This window comes from Punica granatum, chromosome 4, assembly GCF_007655135.1.
Source record: "Punica granatum isolate Tunisia-2019 chromosome 4, ASM765513v2, whole genome shotgun sequence".
Lineage (NCBI taxonomy): Eukaryota > Viridiplantae > Streptophyta > Magnoliopsida > Myrtales > Lythraceae > Punica > Punica granatum.
The window spans coordinates 36,155,767-36,173,033 of NC_045130.1; the positions used below are offsets into that span (position 1 = coordinate 36,155,767).

At 37.9% G+C, this 17,267-nt stretch overlaps 2 protein-coding genes across 2 annotated transcripts; one reads left to right on the forward strand and one right to left on the reverse strand.

Moving 5' to 3' along the window:
- The first annotated feature begins 4,501 nt into the window (after nt 1-4,501).
- On the forward strand, nt 4,502-5,967 carry LOC116203079 (xanthohumol 4-O-methyltransferase-like). The gene is made up of 3 exons (XM_031534745.1): nt 4,502-4,980; nt 5,109-5,458; nt 5,533-5,967. The coding sequence occupies exons 1-3, from the start codon at nt 4,572-4,574 to the stop codon at nt 5,830-5,832; spliced, it is 1,059 nt and encodes a 352-aa protein (XP_031390605.1). The 5' UTR covers nt 4,502-4,571; the 3' UTR covers nt 5,833-5,967.
- A 4,922-nt stretch (nt 5,968-10,889) lies between these two features.
- LOC116205745 lies at nt 10,890-13,869 on the reverse strand. Its single transcript, XM_031538396.1, has 6 exons — nt 13,079-13,869; nt 12,746-12,966; nt 12,319-12,547; nt 12,086-12,171; nt 11,896-11,987; nt 10,890-11,772 (listed from the first exon to the last, which is right to left on the reverse strand). Exons 1-6 carry the CDS (start codon nt 13,166-13,168, stop codon nt 11,528-11,530), a joined length of 963 nt encoding a protein of 320 aa, XP_031394256.1. The 5' UTR covers nt 13,169-13,869; the 3' UTR covers nt 10,890-11,527.
- Nucleotides 13,870-17,267: the final 3,398 nt, after the last annotated feature.

Consider the following 17,267-nt stretch of genomic DNA (forward strand, 5'->3'; position numbering starts at 1 on the left):
TACGCTTGAATATTATATGAAATATATACATATAGAATTAAAATAGCATGTGCAATGCACATCATGATTAGTTACAAAATTATTATTGAATCGTACAATGTACTCTAACTGTAATTAAAAATTGCTTATTTTACTCAAAAAGTTATTCCATCTTCTCTTATTGTTTCAAATTTGCATTTGATAATGAAAAAGATTGTAATTATAAATAAGCAAATTGATCATTCAATTAAAATAACATGATAATTGATACAAGAAAATCAATTCGTGCAACGCACGAGATAGACCACTTGTTATTTCTGTTTATCTCTATGAACAGCTCAAATTTATTTCTTACTATATTTTCCTCTTTATCTACCATTGTCTTTATTTCTTGTTCCCTTCATGGCAGTCAATTTTATTATTTCCGCCAGTAACCCTCTTTAACTCTTATTTTGTCCATGACATTCAACTTCTTTTTTTCCTAGAAAACGAGTATTGTTTTAATCATGTTGGCTCTTTTTTTATTATTATTATAAGTACTTAAATAAAAAAGCACGAACCGTTCATTTTTTTTACAGGTATTCAAGCAACAAAATTAACTTGAAATAATCACATAAGGTGAACTCTTTTAAAATGGTAAAAAAAAACTATATCAATAAAAAGTAAGCTAATTTTATTGAATATTTTTGAAATCTCATAATAATAAAATTTAGTTTAGGCCCGCAATATTCTCGGACTGTCCTTAATATATATATATACACACACACTGAACTGGACACTTGGCAAGTGGAGATGCAAAGTTACATATTTGCTGCAGCAGCATCGACTATAGGGTGGGAAGCTCGAGCAAAACCTAATTTATTTATTCGGTCTCGAAGAAAGAGTGAAATAATGCTATATTATAACAATTTAAGAAAGATTCCTAATCACGTGAATTGTGTTGGAACTTGAATCTGACCATTTGTGTTGATGACTTCCAAGTTTCAAGTATTGTCAAGTAACTTGGATTGATTCCGCGGTTGAACGCATGTTTCTCCTAATAAAATTTTGAATTCGTGTATAATTTCGAAATACTGGAGGAAACTTCAAAAAAATATATTCGAGAAAATTATAGTTAAAGTCCTAAAAGTTTGTGATTTTTGTTAATTGAGTCTTATATGTTTAGTTTTGAGTAAATCAATCCTAAAACATACAATCTGTTATACAGTTTCAGTCCAAATCGTAACTGAGTTGTATCGGACGATAACGTGAAACATAACGGTCGTTAATTGCTGATGTGACATTCTCCACGTGGTACTCTCTTCTAATGTGGCATTATTTAGGCGAATAAAAAAATTAAAAAAAAAAGAGATAGAGAAACTAATGGAGATCCCCGATGGAGAGCCTAGCGGCGCTCTCAGCAGGGAGGGGCTAATGGCCTCACCCACGGCTAGCAACCCTCTTAGTGAGGTCACCGAAGATGTCAATGGAAGCCGTTGACCTCATTAAGGGGGTTGTGGTCACCGGCGTGGCCGCTGCCCCCACTTCCCCTCCCTTTCACATACAATATCACATCCTTCGCTTCAGCTTATGTTTTCCCTGCAGATCCCATCTGGGTACCAGCGCGCCCTTTGTTCTCTTCATTGCGTGTAGAATTTTCCCAATTGGGGGATTAGCTTGTCCATTTTTGGCAATTGTTCGAGTTCTTGAATAGATTGCTGGCTCATAGCAGATCTAATGCTTTGATTTTGTGAAGGCATACAAGCCAATCTAATGCTTTTGTTTTTTGCTAAAAAAAAAATCCCATGCTATTGGCTTGTAAAACTATATCAATGTCTGAAGCAGATGTCATTAGTTGATGTCAACGCCACCAAGAATTGGGGTTTTACCTTTCTTCCTCGTCCCTGAGTGGAGACCAAGTACTATCTCTATTGAGGAGTAAAATGGGATAAATCTCACATCGAAAAAGAAAAAGAATATTCATGGATTTATATGAGCATTGGGTACCACCACTTATTAGTTTGAGCTTTTAAGTGGAAATGGGCTCAGGTCTGTATAAGCCCATGAAAATTTAATATGATATCAAAGCCTAGGTTACGCGTATGCGTACTTACGCGCGTGTGCGCACCTACACCACGTCAAGTCCAGTATGTCGAGTGCAGCCAAAGTGCGCCTCGTGTTAGTCCCCCCTCACCGGAGCACGGAAGAAGAGCCCGACTCGAGATCAATTGTTGAGGGCGGGTGTTTAAGGACACGTGACAATGTGTAGGCAAAAATAGACTACACGTTGCACGTGAGGGCGGGTGTTGAGGATATTAATCCCACATAGAAAAGATGTATCAAAATTCATTGGTTTATATAAGACTTTGATACCACCACTTATCAGCTTGAGCTTTTAAGTGATACCATATAAGATAGAGATAATTTGCTAGAATGTCACACATACCAAATGGTGTGAACGTGCTCTTATTTATAGTAGGTGGAATTCAACAATTGTAGAAATATCGTGTCAGTCCCCCCTCGCCCGAGCATGAAAGAAGAGCCCGGCTCGAGGTTGCACGTGAGGACGGATGTTGAGGATATTAATCCCACATAGAAAAGATGTATCAAAATTCATTGGTTTATATAAGACTTGTATACCACCACTTATCAGCTTAAGCTTTTAAGTGATACCATATAAGATAGAGATAATTTGCTAGAATGTCACACACACCAAATGGTGTGAACGTGCTCTTATTTATAGTAGGTGGAATTCAACAATTGTGAAAATTTATCAAAAATTACACAATATCATAAATATCAAATATTCTTTGATATTCCTAATTGATTTTCTCCATATCATATCCCTTGATTCTCTCCTTAATATAGCGATTTATATGGGATTGGATCTCATAACTTATCAGCTCGAGTTTTTAAGTTGAAAGTTGAGTTCAAGCCCATGTAAGCCCGATAGAATTTAAGATGATATCAGAGCCCATGGGAATGATCCTGGGAGTGCGTATGCGCAGGAGCCCACACTACGCCAGTGAAGTCTGAGACCGGAAGTAGAAACCCAGCTCATAGTTGTTGATCCCCCTCGCCCGAGTATGGAAGAAGTAGCCCACCTCGAGGCAGTTAAGGCCCGAGTCCGGAAGAGATGAGAGACCGGCTCGAGGGTAAGTTCTTGAGGGCGGACAGTTAAGGTTCACGTGGCTCGTGTAGGCAAATAATGAGAAATATACCACACGTTACACGTGAGGTTGGGTGGTGAGGAGTAAAATTGGATAAATCACACATCGAAAAAGAAAAAAGTATATACATGGGTTTATATGAGACTTGGGTAGCACCACTTATTAGCTTGAGCTTTTAAGTGGAAATGGGCCAAAGTTTGTATAAGCCCATGGAAATTTAATAGTCTCCATCCTTTCCCCAAGAAGCTCCTGCCCTATTCACCTTCTTCCTCTAATCCTTCCCAGTCTCCCTCTGCAGTTTCGAGCAAATTTCAAAAAATAATAATAATAATAATAATAATAAAACCCCAGCCACCCATCAAACTGGGTGATTTGTCCAAGGGGCGGCTCCCACCCCCGGGATAAGGCCACAGGCACCTTGAGAGATCGCCGACGACCTCATCCAAGGGGATGGGGGTAGCCAGCGAGCCCCCCACCACCGGGAAGCACGGAACCTGAAAAAGGGCCAGGACGACTTCTTCTTTTTCCCTATTCTTTTTATGTTTTATAAAATCATTTTCTATTTTTATATATAACAAGTGGAAAATATTTAATGGTATTAGTGGTCATGTCATTCCCATTACAGCTCAGTTATGATATGGTCTAAAAGTGTATAATGGACTATACATTATAGGACTAACTTTGCCAAAATAAAATATATAGGACTCGATCAATAAAAATTATAAATTTTTAGAACTTTCACTGTAATTTTTCCTAATGTATTCATTATCCCAACCTTGGTTGGACTTGTTAATTAATTTCTATATTTTATTAATTTATATTGACATTTAAAACTATATCTGGTGAGTTTTCCTATGGCATTTTCGCCTTAACCTATCACTCTCAGAGGAGTTAGGTGGGGTGGGACCAAACTTATAAAATCAGATGGTTTGGGCCCCGAACCTCACGGTTATCTTTAAAGAAGTCCCTAAACAATTAACGATGGGAAAGTCGTCCAACTGAAAATGCATAGTTCTCGGGAAAAATCCGAACTTCCCATCAATCCATACGTCCCCTAATAGCATATTACCTGTGAAATGATTTCAAAAATAATAATAATAAAAGAAATAATAGAATAGTTTGATTTTCAATTTCAGATTATGCTGATGACTTGTGTAATTTAAAATAATATTATTTTGATTAACGCGATGAATTTTATGAATTTAATGTGCACTATTTAATTCATGAATATGATACGCATGCGTATGGACTTGTAATTGTATCTATTAATCAAACAACTTTCGTTTTTTTTTTTTTAATGTGTCTAGCGTGTATGATTAAAAAAAATTATAACATATTCCCATGATCTCACTCTTGCCTATTTATCACGCTCTCTCTTCTCCGCGAGTATCAAAGTACTGTCCAAAATCCATTTGTTCTACACTCCAACTATAGTTTCCAAATATGGATGCAAAAGAAACCGAAGCGATGCTGAGGGGGCAAGTAGCCATATGGCAGAACTTATTCGGATTCGCGGACTCTATGGCCCTGAAATGCGCTGTGGAGCTCGGCATAGCCGACATCATACACTCCCATGGCCGACCTATTACGTTGGACCAGATCGCCGCTTCCATCAACGAATCCTCATCCCCGGATATTCCCTCGCTTGCACGCATCATGCGGTTGCTCGTCCGCCGGGACATATTCGCTGTCCATCGACAATTGGACAGTGGCGGCACGCTATACGGGCTTACTCACTCTTCAAGGTGGCTGGTGACGGAGTCAGAGTCGAACCTGGCTCCCATGGTCACCATGCAAAACCACCCGCTCCAGCAGGCTCCATGGCATTACTTCGCTCAATGTATTAAAGAAGGTATTGTCAAAAATTATTTTGTTTCAAAAGGAATTAGTCGTGGCCTTTTCGGCCAGTCGGGCCAGTCCAATAGCTGAGAATGATCATACTTTTAATTTTACGGTCTCATTAAAACTATATTAACTCAGGAGGAATGCCGTTTATGAAGGCACACGGGGTGGAGTTATGGGAGATGGCATCGATGAACCCTCACTTCAACAAGATGTTTAACGATTCAATGGCATGTACCACCAAGATCGTCATGCAGGCAGTCGTATTGGCTTATAAGGACGGGTTCACATCCATCGGATCGCTCGTGGACGTGGGTGGTGGGATCGGCGAAGCGATTGCTGCGACTGTAAAGGCAAACCCCAACATCCGAGGGATCAACTTCGACCTGCCCCATGTCGTGGCCACTGCACCGGCGTACCCGGGAGTCGAGCATGTCAGCGGGAACATGTTCGAGTCCATTCCGGCAGCTGATGCTGTCTTCATGAAGGTAGTTAATATTGATTTTCTCATCGTTAATGCATCTAATGAATAGCTGGAAATGATTTGCTACTCATGCAACAGTGGATATTGCACGACTGGGGTGACGAAGATTGCGTGAAAATTCTGAAAAACTGCAAGAAGGCGATGCCGGAAAAACTGGGGAAGTTGATCATAATAGAAGCGGTTTTGCAGCCGGAAGGTCACGAGCTGTTCGATGACGTTGCCAACATAATGGATCTGGTGATGTTCGCGCACGTGTCGGGGGGAAAGGAGAGGACCGAGATGGAGTGGAAGAACCTTCTGGCGGAAGGAGGTTTCCCTCGATACAACATAATCAAGATCCCCGCTCCTTATTACATCATCGAAGCCTTCCCTAATTGATCTACTTTCGGCTTATCGGTTTCACGAATTTTATGTGCCTAATGTTGATTATTATTTTTTTGATATGTGCCTAATGTCGAACGTTGCAGCTCCTTATAATTGGGCAAGTGTTAATTAATGACTGTTTTACGATCATGGCCCAATTCGATACCCACACCATTCTTTAGTTGTAAAATTCAACCTTATCATAGGGCCCCATCAATTGGGACCCTCTTGTACCATCATCATTTTTTTTAAGGTACAAAAACCCCCATATAGTTTTAGTTTGGGACAAATTGAACCATGTGATTTTTCGAAATATAACTAACACCTTATGATTTACTTCGTGAAACATAAAAGATCTCACCGTTAGTTTTTTATTACTTTTAGTCCTCAAACTTTTCCTTTAATCGTTATCACTCTCAAACTTTTAACTTTTTTCAATTTAGTCCTAAAATTCAAAACAAAAAGGAAAGGGGCTAGGGCTAGGGCCGCCTATCGGCGATCCCGATCACACCACCGAGATCGCTACACCCATAGAGGATGCCAGCTACTATGAAGGTGGGGGGCTGGGTTGCCTTGGATCTCGAGTTTGAAATCCTAGTCGATTTGGGAGTAGGGGCCACCAATCGACAACCCCAACCCCACCTTCTAGGTTTTTGGCGTTCTTTATGGGTGTCCGTGACCTCGATGGTGGGGTCAGGGTCGCCGACTGGCTACTCTAGCCCCTTCTCCTCCTTTTTTCGAATTTTAGGACCAAATTGAAAAAAAATGAAAGTTTGAGGGTGATAATGATTAAAGGAAAAGTTTGAGGACTAAAAGTAATAAAAATTAACGGTGAGTTCCTTATGTTTAACGAAATAAACCACTGGATATTAGTTGTCTATCGAAAAATCACATGGTCCAATTTGTTACAATCTCTAACCATAATGGGGATCTGCACGAGTGTTATTAAAACTGGACCGGATAGCGAACCGGGTAGGGCATGGATTCATGGGTTCACGGGTTCAACCGGGGGTTCGATGGGTCGAACCGCATGTTTAATTAATTGTATAATAAAGGTTTACATTATTGCTTTAGATAAAATAAATTGATAAGAAATACATAACATTTGTATAGTTAATTTAAAAGGGACATGTGGCTTAGTTGGTTAGTGAGATGGTCATAATTTGGGTGTGAAGTGGAGGGGCAGGGGTTCAAATCCCACCAGGGCCACCACATTAATTTATTTTGATTTAAATATAGTAAAACGTTAGACCCATAAACCGGCCGGTTTAGTGGATTTTTAGATTCAAACTGGCCGGTTCTGTGGGTTTAACGGTTCAAATGTGCATTTCCGGTCTGAAGGTGGAATCGGACCGGAATAATGACGGTTTCCGGTCCGGCCTGATAACTATGATCTGTACTTTTTCACTTTCTTTTCTTTTTTAAAAAATAAGTTCGTACGGTCATTTGTTATACTAATTCTCTCACTAGCCTTACCCGAAGAATCCATCCATCTTAATCTATAATGTGGCATTTACTTTTTAGTTAATCCTTCGTGAAATTGAATTTATAAAAATTAATTTATTATATTTAACAAATATAATTGATATGTCTCGGAATATGTCTTTTCCTTAGGAATGCTTTAGCTGAACTAAAGAGAGTGCATAAATCGAAAAGTATATGATAACTGCATAGTGCGAATGCATTAATGCAAATGAGAGACGAAGGGTTAATCAATGAGTTGAAAAATGATTTCAAACTAGGGTTTGACAATTATAACCTCTTTATTTAATTAACTCAACAAGACGTACGCGTTAACTGCCGTTATCTAGGGAGCCAACTTGCTGAAAGAACACCGAGTAGTAGGTCCCGTTTCCGAATTAGTCATTGGAACATCGGAAAGGATATTACAAAACTTTACTATTTGTCCTAATCACCCCTCGACCCTAGCTCAATTAATCTAGCTGAGATTCATTGATGATTCCGATTAAATCCATCCAAGTAGTCTAACATGCCAAGAATCTTTTCAATATTTCGATATGACCCTAAGGAGTGATTCTAATTTAGGTTGTAAATTTAATGTCCCATCACGCTCCGCATCTTATAATTACTAGACACAAAATCCCGCTCATGCGTGGGCTAGAATTATTATGATAATTAATAAAATTAATATTATATATTCTTCCATTATAACCTTTATTAAAAATGATTTTTATTTATTTTACATATAAATAGCATTTTATGCATACATGCCTACTATCTTGACGAGTCAAGTGATCTCAGTAATCAACCCAGTGTAAGAATAATAAGATATATCAGACCTCTCTAATTCAAAAGTCCCTCAAGGAATTTTTTTCATTCATACAAAAAAAAAAGTTTGGCCAAACAAAAAAAACAATGAATAATATACTAAACTCCACGATTATATTAATATATTTTCTCTAAAAAATAGAGAGTTCATAAGCTGTCCAAATAATAATTTTGGTTTGTACTTAATATTGAATCATCTTCCTCTAATCTATATAAATATAATCTACTCACCTTAAGATGATGGGCGGCTTTATGAATCCCATATCTTTGTAATTTTTATTCTAGGCAGTTGATGAGAACTTTTATGCTCAAATTTTCGTTCATGTAAGAGACCATAGAGCAAAAAAAAAAAAAAGGAAAAATTTGGGTTGTTTCTCCCTAACTCTAAATTAAGCCCTTAATAATAAGATCTAATCTATATAAAATAATAAAAGCTGAAACGACCTCCCAAGATGCGCCAGGTAAGATTCAAGAGACAACATGACAATGAGTCAAATGTCACATATTTATTGGTGATGACTTGAAAGGTCTCGCAATCAGAGACATGTTTTGTCTTATGTGACACATCCTGAGACCTGATTCCGGCTTTTATTATTTTATATAGATGCATATATGGAGAGCTCTCTCAGCAGTCCAAATATATATGTGTATGTGTGTATGGATGACTAGAGAGAGAGAGAGAGAGAGAGAGAGAGCGAGAGAGAGAGAGTAAAATGACTGATGTTCGTTGAGCAAATTCTCTTTACATGTGAGCTAAGTCTATACCGGTTAACGTTACTATTGCACTGATATAGTCCAATGGCCTGCCTAAACTAATGTCTGGTAGACCTCATATCCACGAGTTTGCATCAAAAGATTTTATAAGTTAATGGGAGATCTACTTCTCGTGACTTCACAAGAAGTGCTTAAATGTTACGGCACAATCTCCATTGTATTAACGTAATCAAAGGCCCTTCCTAAACTAATTTCTTATAGTCCTTTTACACGAGATTGCAGCTTCAATCGGAAAATTCGAAAGCTGATAAAAAATGTGCTTCTTGTGACTTCACAAGAAGTGGTCGCTTATAAGACACGGTCCCCATCATATATAATCTACAGTTCCACACGCCTTCTGTTCAATGTTCTCTCTCGAGTTTTAATTATGCGTAACGTGTCACCTAGCATGCCACTATCTTATGTTGGGGTCATTTAATAAGAGCCCTTAAATGGGGCATGTGCTCATGGCTCAAAGGGAACAAATTATAGGTACCATCACCTGGCAATGAAATTATTGTGTAATGGGGAGAGTGGGACTCATGAAATCCAAGCAACTATATGTCTATGCCTTCAGCCATATAAAGCCATGCCATCATCATCTGAACTGTTTGATCGATATAATTCCCCCCTTTTGACAAAAAAAAAATGTACGAAGCTTCTGTGGTTGGGAGTGATGATGGATGAGAGATTCAAAAGTGCAATCCCACCATGTGTCTACAGCTCATTTGACTTGCACGTATATAATGTCATGTCTCTATGATCGACCGCATCAAATGTTTCGGGCTTCTTCTTGTTGGTGGTTGGAACAGCCTTATCTCCTCCTTAACTCGATAACAAGATCCACGAGACACCGATAATGCGACTAACAAATAACTCTTTTCATTACATTACAGATCATCCCGAGCTGGTAATCAATCACTAACTGGAAAGAGGGTCGATGACGTGTCATCTGTCGGCATGGAGCCTCTCTCGACTTGATGCCCCTTTCCCATTTTCGGGTGATTAGTTATTCAATTATTTGGTGGGGATTATGACTGATAATGGCTCGGGGTTTGCATATATGAATCTGGTTAGTAGTTGCACTTGTGAGATCAAAGTGTGACGTTTACTTGTCAGGATAAAGATGGAGGGTTTCAACGCCCATGGACAAGCTCAAAGTGGATGACAATTTGATTGCACTCATAGGAAGAAAAAAGATATAAAAACTAGCTTCTTTCTAATTGTGGGCATATTCATAATTTCATTCAAGGTCCAATCAAATTCATTTATCGAACTAACAGATGCTATTGCATTCCGTAAATTATAAAACCATTTTGGATAGTCCGACAGATCTGATCCCTAAAAGCATATTAAATTCATATGATCCGTCGGTGGGAAGATCATATGTCCAGATTTATCGAGAAAAATCTGTAAAAAAAATCTTGTCGTGGGCACTTAGCTTATCTACTGATGCCATGCCATCATTCATTTATTGCATGTCAAAAAGGATAATTAATTAATTAATAGAATCTTAGTGGGGAATATGAGCTGACTATTATTTGGAAGATAAGGCCGGGGAGCTCTTAGTGGCCCGACCAACAACTTCCTTTTATCATCTCATCGTACTCATATTAGTTGGATGGCTAATTAAAAAGAAATTCGGATTTAAATCTTGTTAATTGATAATATTCAAGACCGGAAGAGCTTTACCCTTCAACGAGCATATTCAACTTGAACCTGCACTAATCGAGGTTTCTTGAATTTTCATATAATAAAAAGGCGTACATCGAAAAAAAAAATGGTGCAATTCCTTTATGGAAAATTTGAAAATTATGTCATAATTTTCCACCCAAAGTTTACATCAATTCCCATCCCAATTCCCATCCTATGTTTGTATCATCCTCTTCTCATGCCGAATAATTCACGTTGGTTTTATGTTTCCGTTCCGATTCCTGAATATACGCTAAATGCTTCCACTCAGATACAGTTTAGGTATTTTGTATGGAAAGAAAACAGTTACCGCTGGGAAATTTTGTCTCAGTCGATCATGGGGTAACTGATCCCTCGTGTTCCAGGGCGATTTCTGGATTGAGAAGATCTACAGAGCTCCGAGCGTATCAGAGTTGAAACCTATTGATCAAAATCCGGTTTTCCAGCAGGGGGGAAAAAAAAAAGGAAACAGAAAGCTGGTAGAATTGGCAAATTGGTCCAGCCAACTGAAATCTCAATCACAGACTAATCTACACCAAATTTCTCCTCTTTTTTTTTCTTATTTTTACAGAAGCAGTAAAATTACAAAACCTATTAAAAGCTCCTTTTTGGTTTTTTTACCTGATTTTCACAACTGCCGCACCTCAATCAGCATCTGCTAAAAGTCAAAGTACACCAAAAGCCTTCCCTATCCTCTGCATCCAACTGCTCAGCTATAACAGCCCATCAACAGCTTCTTTGGATTGTGTCAATGAAAGTAAAACACCTCTCGGGGCCACTCAAACCTTAGCCTCTAAACAGGAGGAAGGACCAAAACATCTGAAAAGAGACTAATTCCGGGTAGTTGTTCGATGCCCGTTGTTTTCCTTTATATATATATATATATATATTTCATTTTACGGATTTTTTCGGGGCGAGACTATGAAGCAAGCAAGTGGGGAGGTGTGAGTGTTAGACCCTTGATAGGCCTTTTCAGTTAGCCACGCCGAATCCCCGTGAAGTAGTCGAAGTCATGGTGCTGGACCCGAAGTTGCTTTAGCCACGAATCAGCCACGCTCAACAGGGACATCAGCCTCTCTTGGTCCCTCCCACACTTGCCCGAGACCCAAACATTGCCTTGCATCTTGTAAGTGGCCAACCCAAAGGGAGGGAGAGCGACCCCTTCCCCTTCCTTGCTCCTATTCCTCTGAGTCCACTCTATGTCATCGTCGAGGTCCATATCTGTGGAAGCATAAAGTTGCGTCTTTGTGAGATAAGAATATGAGAACAAACTGACACTCAACAAAAAACGTGATAGAAGATCGAAAGGGACTCAAAATGAAAGGCTTTTTGAGCTTTTGGTACCTTGGAATGAAGAAGACAGGGTGTGATAAGTGAGGAAGCATGTTGACAGGTCCTTTATGGTTCTTCCCATGGGGATGTGATATATAGGATACCTGAAAGAAAGATTTGTTAAAATCTTCCGGTAAGTAATCCATCAATAACCCATTCCCGTATTTCGAAATGTCGGGAAAGTGATAGAGCGGAGACTCACCAAGCTACTGCCATCCAACTAGCTGGTGAAAGATCAACACTCCTCAGAGACATCAAACCTGGGAACTTCTGAGCTAATTCATTAACCTGCAGGCGCATTTAGTAATGTCACATTGGGGAACACCTTAATCGAGATCTACCATACCATACCCGTTTAGTAGTTTCGCCGTTCCAATGCTTATTAGAGAAATCAGAGAGAAGTTGAATGGAGTAAGACAGAAATCAAAATCATACCTTGTCCATGAGAGGAACTCTTCCATAAGGATTCGAGCTTTCAAAGAACTGAAAGTAAAGGTAACCCAATCTATCATTCAGAGGCCATAGACTACTGTCAGGCTCAAACCCGCCATCCTCGGAAGAACATCCGTCGAACCTCCACAGCTTCTCGCTCTCACTCTCGTCGCTGCAGGAATCGCTGCTGAAGGAATCCCTCGTCTCGCACTCCCCAGAATCGGTCTCTTCCCTGATCAATAACACATCTCACAATGTAACTCTCTCCCATTGATACCATTACCCAAAAACTCCAAGAAAAGACCAAAAAGGAAAGAACAACCAAACAAACACGGACACAAACAGCCCAATGATCGATAATCGAACTCGATACGCAAAAATTCGAAACGTCGGGACTCGGGACATCACAAGAAATTGGATGTTCCTTTACCTAAAGCCGTTAACAGAAGAGCTGCTTGTGAAGATTTGGATTGCTGACAGGTACGGAACGTAGTACTGAACTAAGCTCTCGCCTGTGCTGAGGACGATCGGGACCCCGGCGCCGTAAGCGCTCCATTCGTCATAAGACCGCCACAGATCGCCCAGCGTAAAGTACTCGATCTTTTCTCTCTCCCAGGGGTGCCACAACCTATTGAGGCTCCTCATCTCAGTCTGCAACATGGAATCAAAGATATTGTCAAACGAAGGAACCAACCCACAGTCAGTCTTGTCTTGAGAGAGAAAACAACAGCAGCTCCGGGAAATGGAGGGGAAAAGGCAATACCTTTGGGAGGGTTTGGGAAGGGACTACGGGGGTTGTGCAATTGAGGAAGCAGCAGAGATTGGATTGCGTTGAGTCCTTCTCAATCACCATGGTAAAAGCTGGAGAGAGAAGGCGGAAGAGAGTGGTGGAGGGGAGGGGAGGGGATGGGTTATTCCTTTATGTTGGAAAATCCCCTCTCTCTCTCGGAATCTCACCTCCCGACCCTGAAGAAACAGAGGAAGAGGGGGAGAAGAACAGAGGAGGGTGGGGGGAGGAAGGAGGAGATGAGAGATTCTCGGATAGGAATTACCCTTCAAAATAGAAAATCAAAAGATCAAAGAGAAAGGGGACCGGAGAGATGGATTAACCAAAGGAGGGGTCTTTGAAGTTTCTATTTCTCGATAATGGGGACAGCTAATTTTCAGGGAACAAGAAGCAATGTTTCTCCCCTGTCTGTCTCTCTTTGTTTTGCGTTCTTTTGCCAGAGAAGACAAAGGGGCTCCCTCGATCCTTAAAAGTCACGAAGAATCAACAATCAATCAAAGCCTTGAAGTAAGATCAATCAATCCGAGGATTTATCAAGAAGAGACCCGAAATCCGTGCGGAGCATGTCAGGGGAAACGGGATGAGAAAGCGAAGGAGAAACTCCAATCTCTCTCTCTCTCTCTCTCTCTCTATGTGTTTCAACAGAAACCCAGAATTTATGCGGAAAAGATTGATGATTGGAACTGTCCGGAGGAAGGAATCGACTTTCCGCGGAAGAGAAAAAAGCAAAGGTGAGAGAGAGACAGAGACAGAGATGGAGGGAAATGGACGAAGAAACAGAAACAGAAGACCGCAATTAAAAGCAGACGTTTCTTTTTTTCTTTTTTTGTCTTCTCGGATCCACAAAAGTGAAAAAAAAAATGTTGGATAAAATTTTATTCATCGGTTAAAAAAATATAAAAGTTTTTTCTTTCAAAAATTACAAGAGAAATACGAGAGTTCATAATGGACTTTTTTGTTCCTAGTCAAGAGTATTATCATAGTACTAAATCAATTTTTCAATGATAGGAAAACGTTTTGGTCTTTCGATACCTAACGTGTCATTAAGCAATTGAATTGGATGATAATCGGATATTTTTTCATTGTTGGAACTCATCCGTCCCTCTGCGAACTCCTCCATATGTCTTAATCTATGAAAGATACATTTCTTATGCATTATTATAATTAATAAAGATTTCAATTTTATTATTAATATTTATAGTTTCACAAGGCCACGAAAAATCTAAAACAAATTAATGTAAAATAAATGTCCTTATGAGTGGTTGGAAACATTCACACGAAGATTATATATAACCAATGATTGCGAATTGATTTTCGTGATTAATTTGGAGGAATGGCTAAAGATTAGGCAATGAATTTTGGGAGGATCGAGTCTATGGGAATGTAAAGGAAGAAGCATGTGATCTTTGCTTACACAAATAAAACTCCTTTTAAATATTGGAAGACTGGATGGGATAAGAAAGAAAATCCGAATTTCCGCGGAGCGAAATCAGCTTGACTTTCTTTTATTTTCTCTTTTTGGAAGTTTTGATGCAAACAAAAAACACAAAAAAAAAAATATCGATCCAACTTATTATCACGTAGGATAATGCAAGCATTATTAGAGAGGAGTTTATAGGCTTCAAAGACGTAGGGCTTGTTTATTTCTGGAGAATTTTTCAATTTTTTTATGAATTTTTTCTAAAAATTGCAAAATTACGAAAAATACTATTTTTTATATTGAATTAAATTAATTTTTCAAAGAAATTTTTTTTTCTCCAACTATTCTAAATTGTATATAAATTAGAGAAGCTATTTATTTAGTTTTTCAGTTTTTCATTTTTCCATTATTTTCTTTTTATATTCAAATTAATGGCTTTCCTTTTCTATTGAGTTTTATGTTTATAAATTTATTTAATATCATCTTTTTATGGTGATTACTCCAATTATTCTCATATTAGAAAATTTTCTAATTTAATATTAGTAAATATATTCTTATATTTTTTATAGAGAAATAAATTTAGAAAATAAAAATAAAAGTAGAGATAAAAAGTGAAAATTAATTTTTTAAAAGTAAACAGGTTCGAAAACTTTTTCATGCACTTTTTTTTTAATGGATAACTCTCCGTGCACTTAGGATATATGGTAAAAGCATTCTTTATACATACACGAGTACTGATTGTATGATCCGATGCAGTCGTATTTAACTAAATTCCATACAATAATTGGAACTCGTGTATCTATAATCATATTCAAATTTTTTAGATAAAAATTGACATAATTATAATCCGTTATCGATTGGATAATCAATACATGTCATCATATGATGATAGAACTTGCGTACCCGTTACTAGCCGGGTAACCAGTGCCCGTTGTTATACGTCTCTAGTGCTTTGAATGGAAATTTGAGGAGTGAGCAATTTTGGGCTATTTTAAGTTTTCCCCTCATTTATTTCTGCAATGAGTAAAAGTCAAAATTAGCTTCTAACATTTTCTTTTTCAGTAATATTATAAATATTATCAATTTATTATTTAAAATTACTCTCGTTACAACCTCACTCAGATTATAATTGTGTGATACTTTCAGTGAATTTTAGATTTTCCAAGTGCAAGTAAAATCCTTCTAACATTGCTTTAGACTATCTTTCTTATTCAGTGAGTTCGCGATGCGTATTTAGCATTGGCAGAGATTAATCTCTGTCTGAGCATCATCTTAGCCCATGCTGTGAAATGCTTACAATAATTTTTGAATCTATTCATGTACTTTGTATGTACCTTCTTTAATGAAGATAAAATTCTTTATCTTACCCAAAAAAAAAAAAGATAAATTTCTTTTCTCTGTATGTCAGCACATAGATAAGATAAGATTGAATTGAAATCTTATATCAAGAAGAAAGAATCTTCTAAAATTGAGAGACTCATTCTATAGTCAATATGTTGAATGATTCTTTTATTCTTCTAGAGCTACCTAAGTTTCCTAACCGGGTGAAAGGTTTTGATCTGTTGGCGCGCAGTTCCATTCCATGCAAGAGCTCACGCTTGTCAAGGCCATTCATTTCTGTCGATTAATATATAAAATAATTGAATTATATCGAAATTCTTCCAGAAAATCGAGCAAGAGAGTTAGGTATTTTATGCATTCGTTAAAATCGTAAGAGATAATAAGAGGACTCTGTTGTATTTTCGAAAAGACTCGTCGAAATGACGTGGCAACTTTACACGGGTGAATAACTCTTTTCAAGAAGAAACTCTATGCCCCGAACTAAACATCCAGGTTCAAAAGTCCTTCCAAAGACTCATCCATCTCGATCGAGGTAAAAATCTCGAACATAAAAACCTTTATTCTAACATACATATATACATATGTAACGATAACTCTGGAGCCCACGACTTAAGTCAATACGGCATTAAATCTGATTTTGTTGATCTTTGTATCCTCGAGGTTATCCAGATCTATATGTACCTTAGTTATTATTATATAAATAATGTCATCTTTAACTATCAAAAAAATATATACATATATATATATATATATTAATATATATAATTTGGAAAAGGCATGCATGTATCCATTTTCGACCAAATTATTTGGACATTTGCTCAAAAAGTTTAATGGATAAGATCATGTATTCAATTAAGATATCGACCCTCATTCGGCGAAAATTTCTATGGTGATATGATATCACCATCATCCCTTTTTGGTTTTACTGATCTCAACAATGCGTAATGGACGGAATGATAAGAGGGTCGTGGTGATGTCACGAAATTAGCTAGAAATTACGCCGCCGATCCCTCGATGACATCACAAGGCTAGCTAGCTATTGCGCGTCCTCGTATTGTCTAGCTAGGGATCACATTGTCCTAATCAAAGCTGGTATCTACCAAAAATCAGAGGCAGATACATATAAAGTACATTTCATGACCAGTCCACCGAGTAACTTTTAAATAAGGTCACTAGTTTTTCTTTCTTTTCTTTTTTCTTTTTTAGTGATATTTCATGATTTAAGATTTTACTTAAATCTATCTTGCCATTTAACAATTATTTAAAAAGATTCGTGATTTGCACATTATTTCATATATATATATATATATATATATATATATATATCATAGCGTCACTTTTTTCCTTTTAATGTTTGACAAAGTTATCGACGTGACTCGTGGACGTAATGTGAGCCTATCATTG

What these genes read in the sequence shown, in the direction of transcription:
- LOC116203079 (XM_031534745.1), top strand. Translation starts at nt 4,572, where the DNA reads ATGGATGCAAAAGAAACCGAAGCGATGCTGAGGGGGCAAGTAGCCATA. An exon ending in CGCTCAATGTATTAAAGAAG is followed by an intron (nt 4,981 to 5,108) that starts GTATTGTCAAAA and finishes ATATTAACTCAG; the next exon opens with GAGGAATGCCGTTTATGAAG. An exon ending in CTGATGCTGTCTTCATGAAG is followed by an intron (nt 5,459 to 5,532) that starts GTAGTTAATATT and finishes CTCATGCAACAG; the next exon opens with TGGATATTGCACGACTGGGG.
- LOC116205745 (XM_031538396.1), bottom strand. Translation starts at nt 13,168, where the DNA reads ATGGTGATTGAGAAGGACTCAACGCAATCCAATCTCTGCTGCTTCCTC. An exon ending in CTTCCCAAACCCTCCCAAAG is followed by an intron (nt 12,967 to 13,078) that starts GTATTGCCTTTT and finishes TCCATGTTGCAG; the next exon opens with ACTGAGATGAGGAGCCTCAA. An exon ending in GAGTTCCTCTCATGGACAAG is followed by an intron (nt 12,172 to 12,318) that starts GTATGATTTTGA and finishes ATGCGCCTGCAG; the next exon opens with GTTAATGAATTAGCTCAGAA.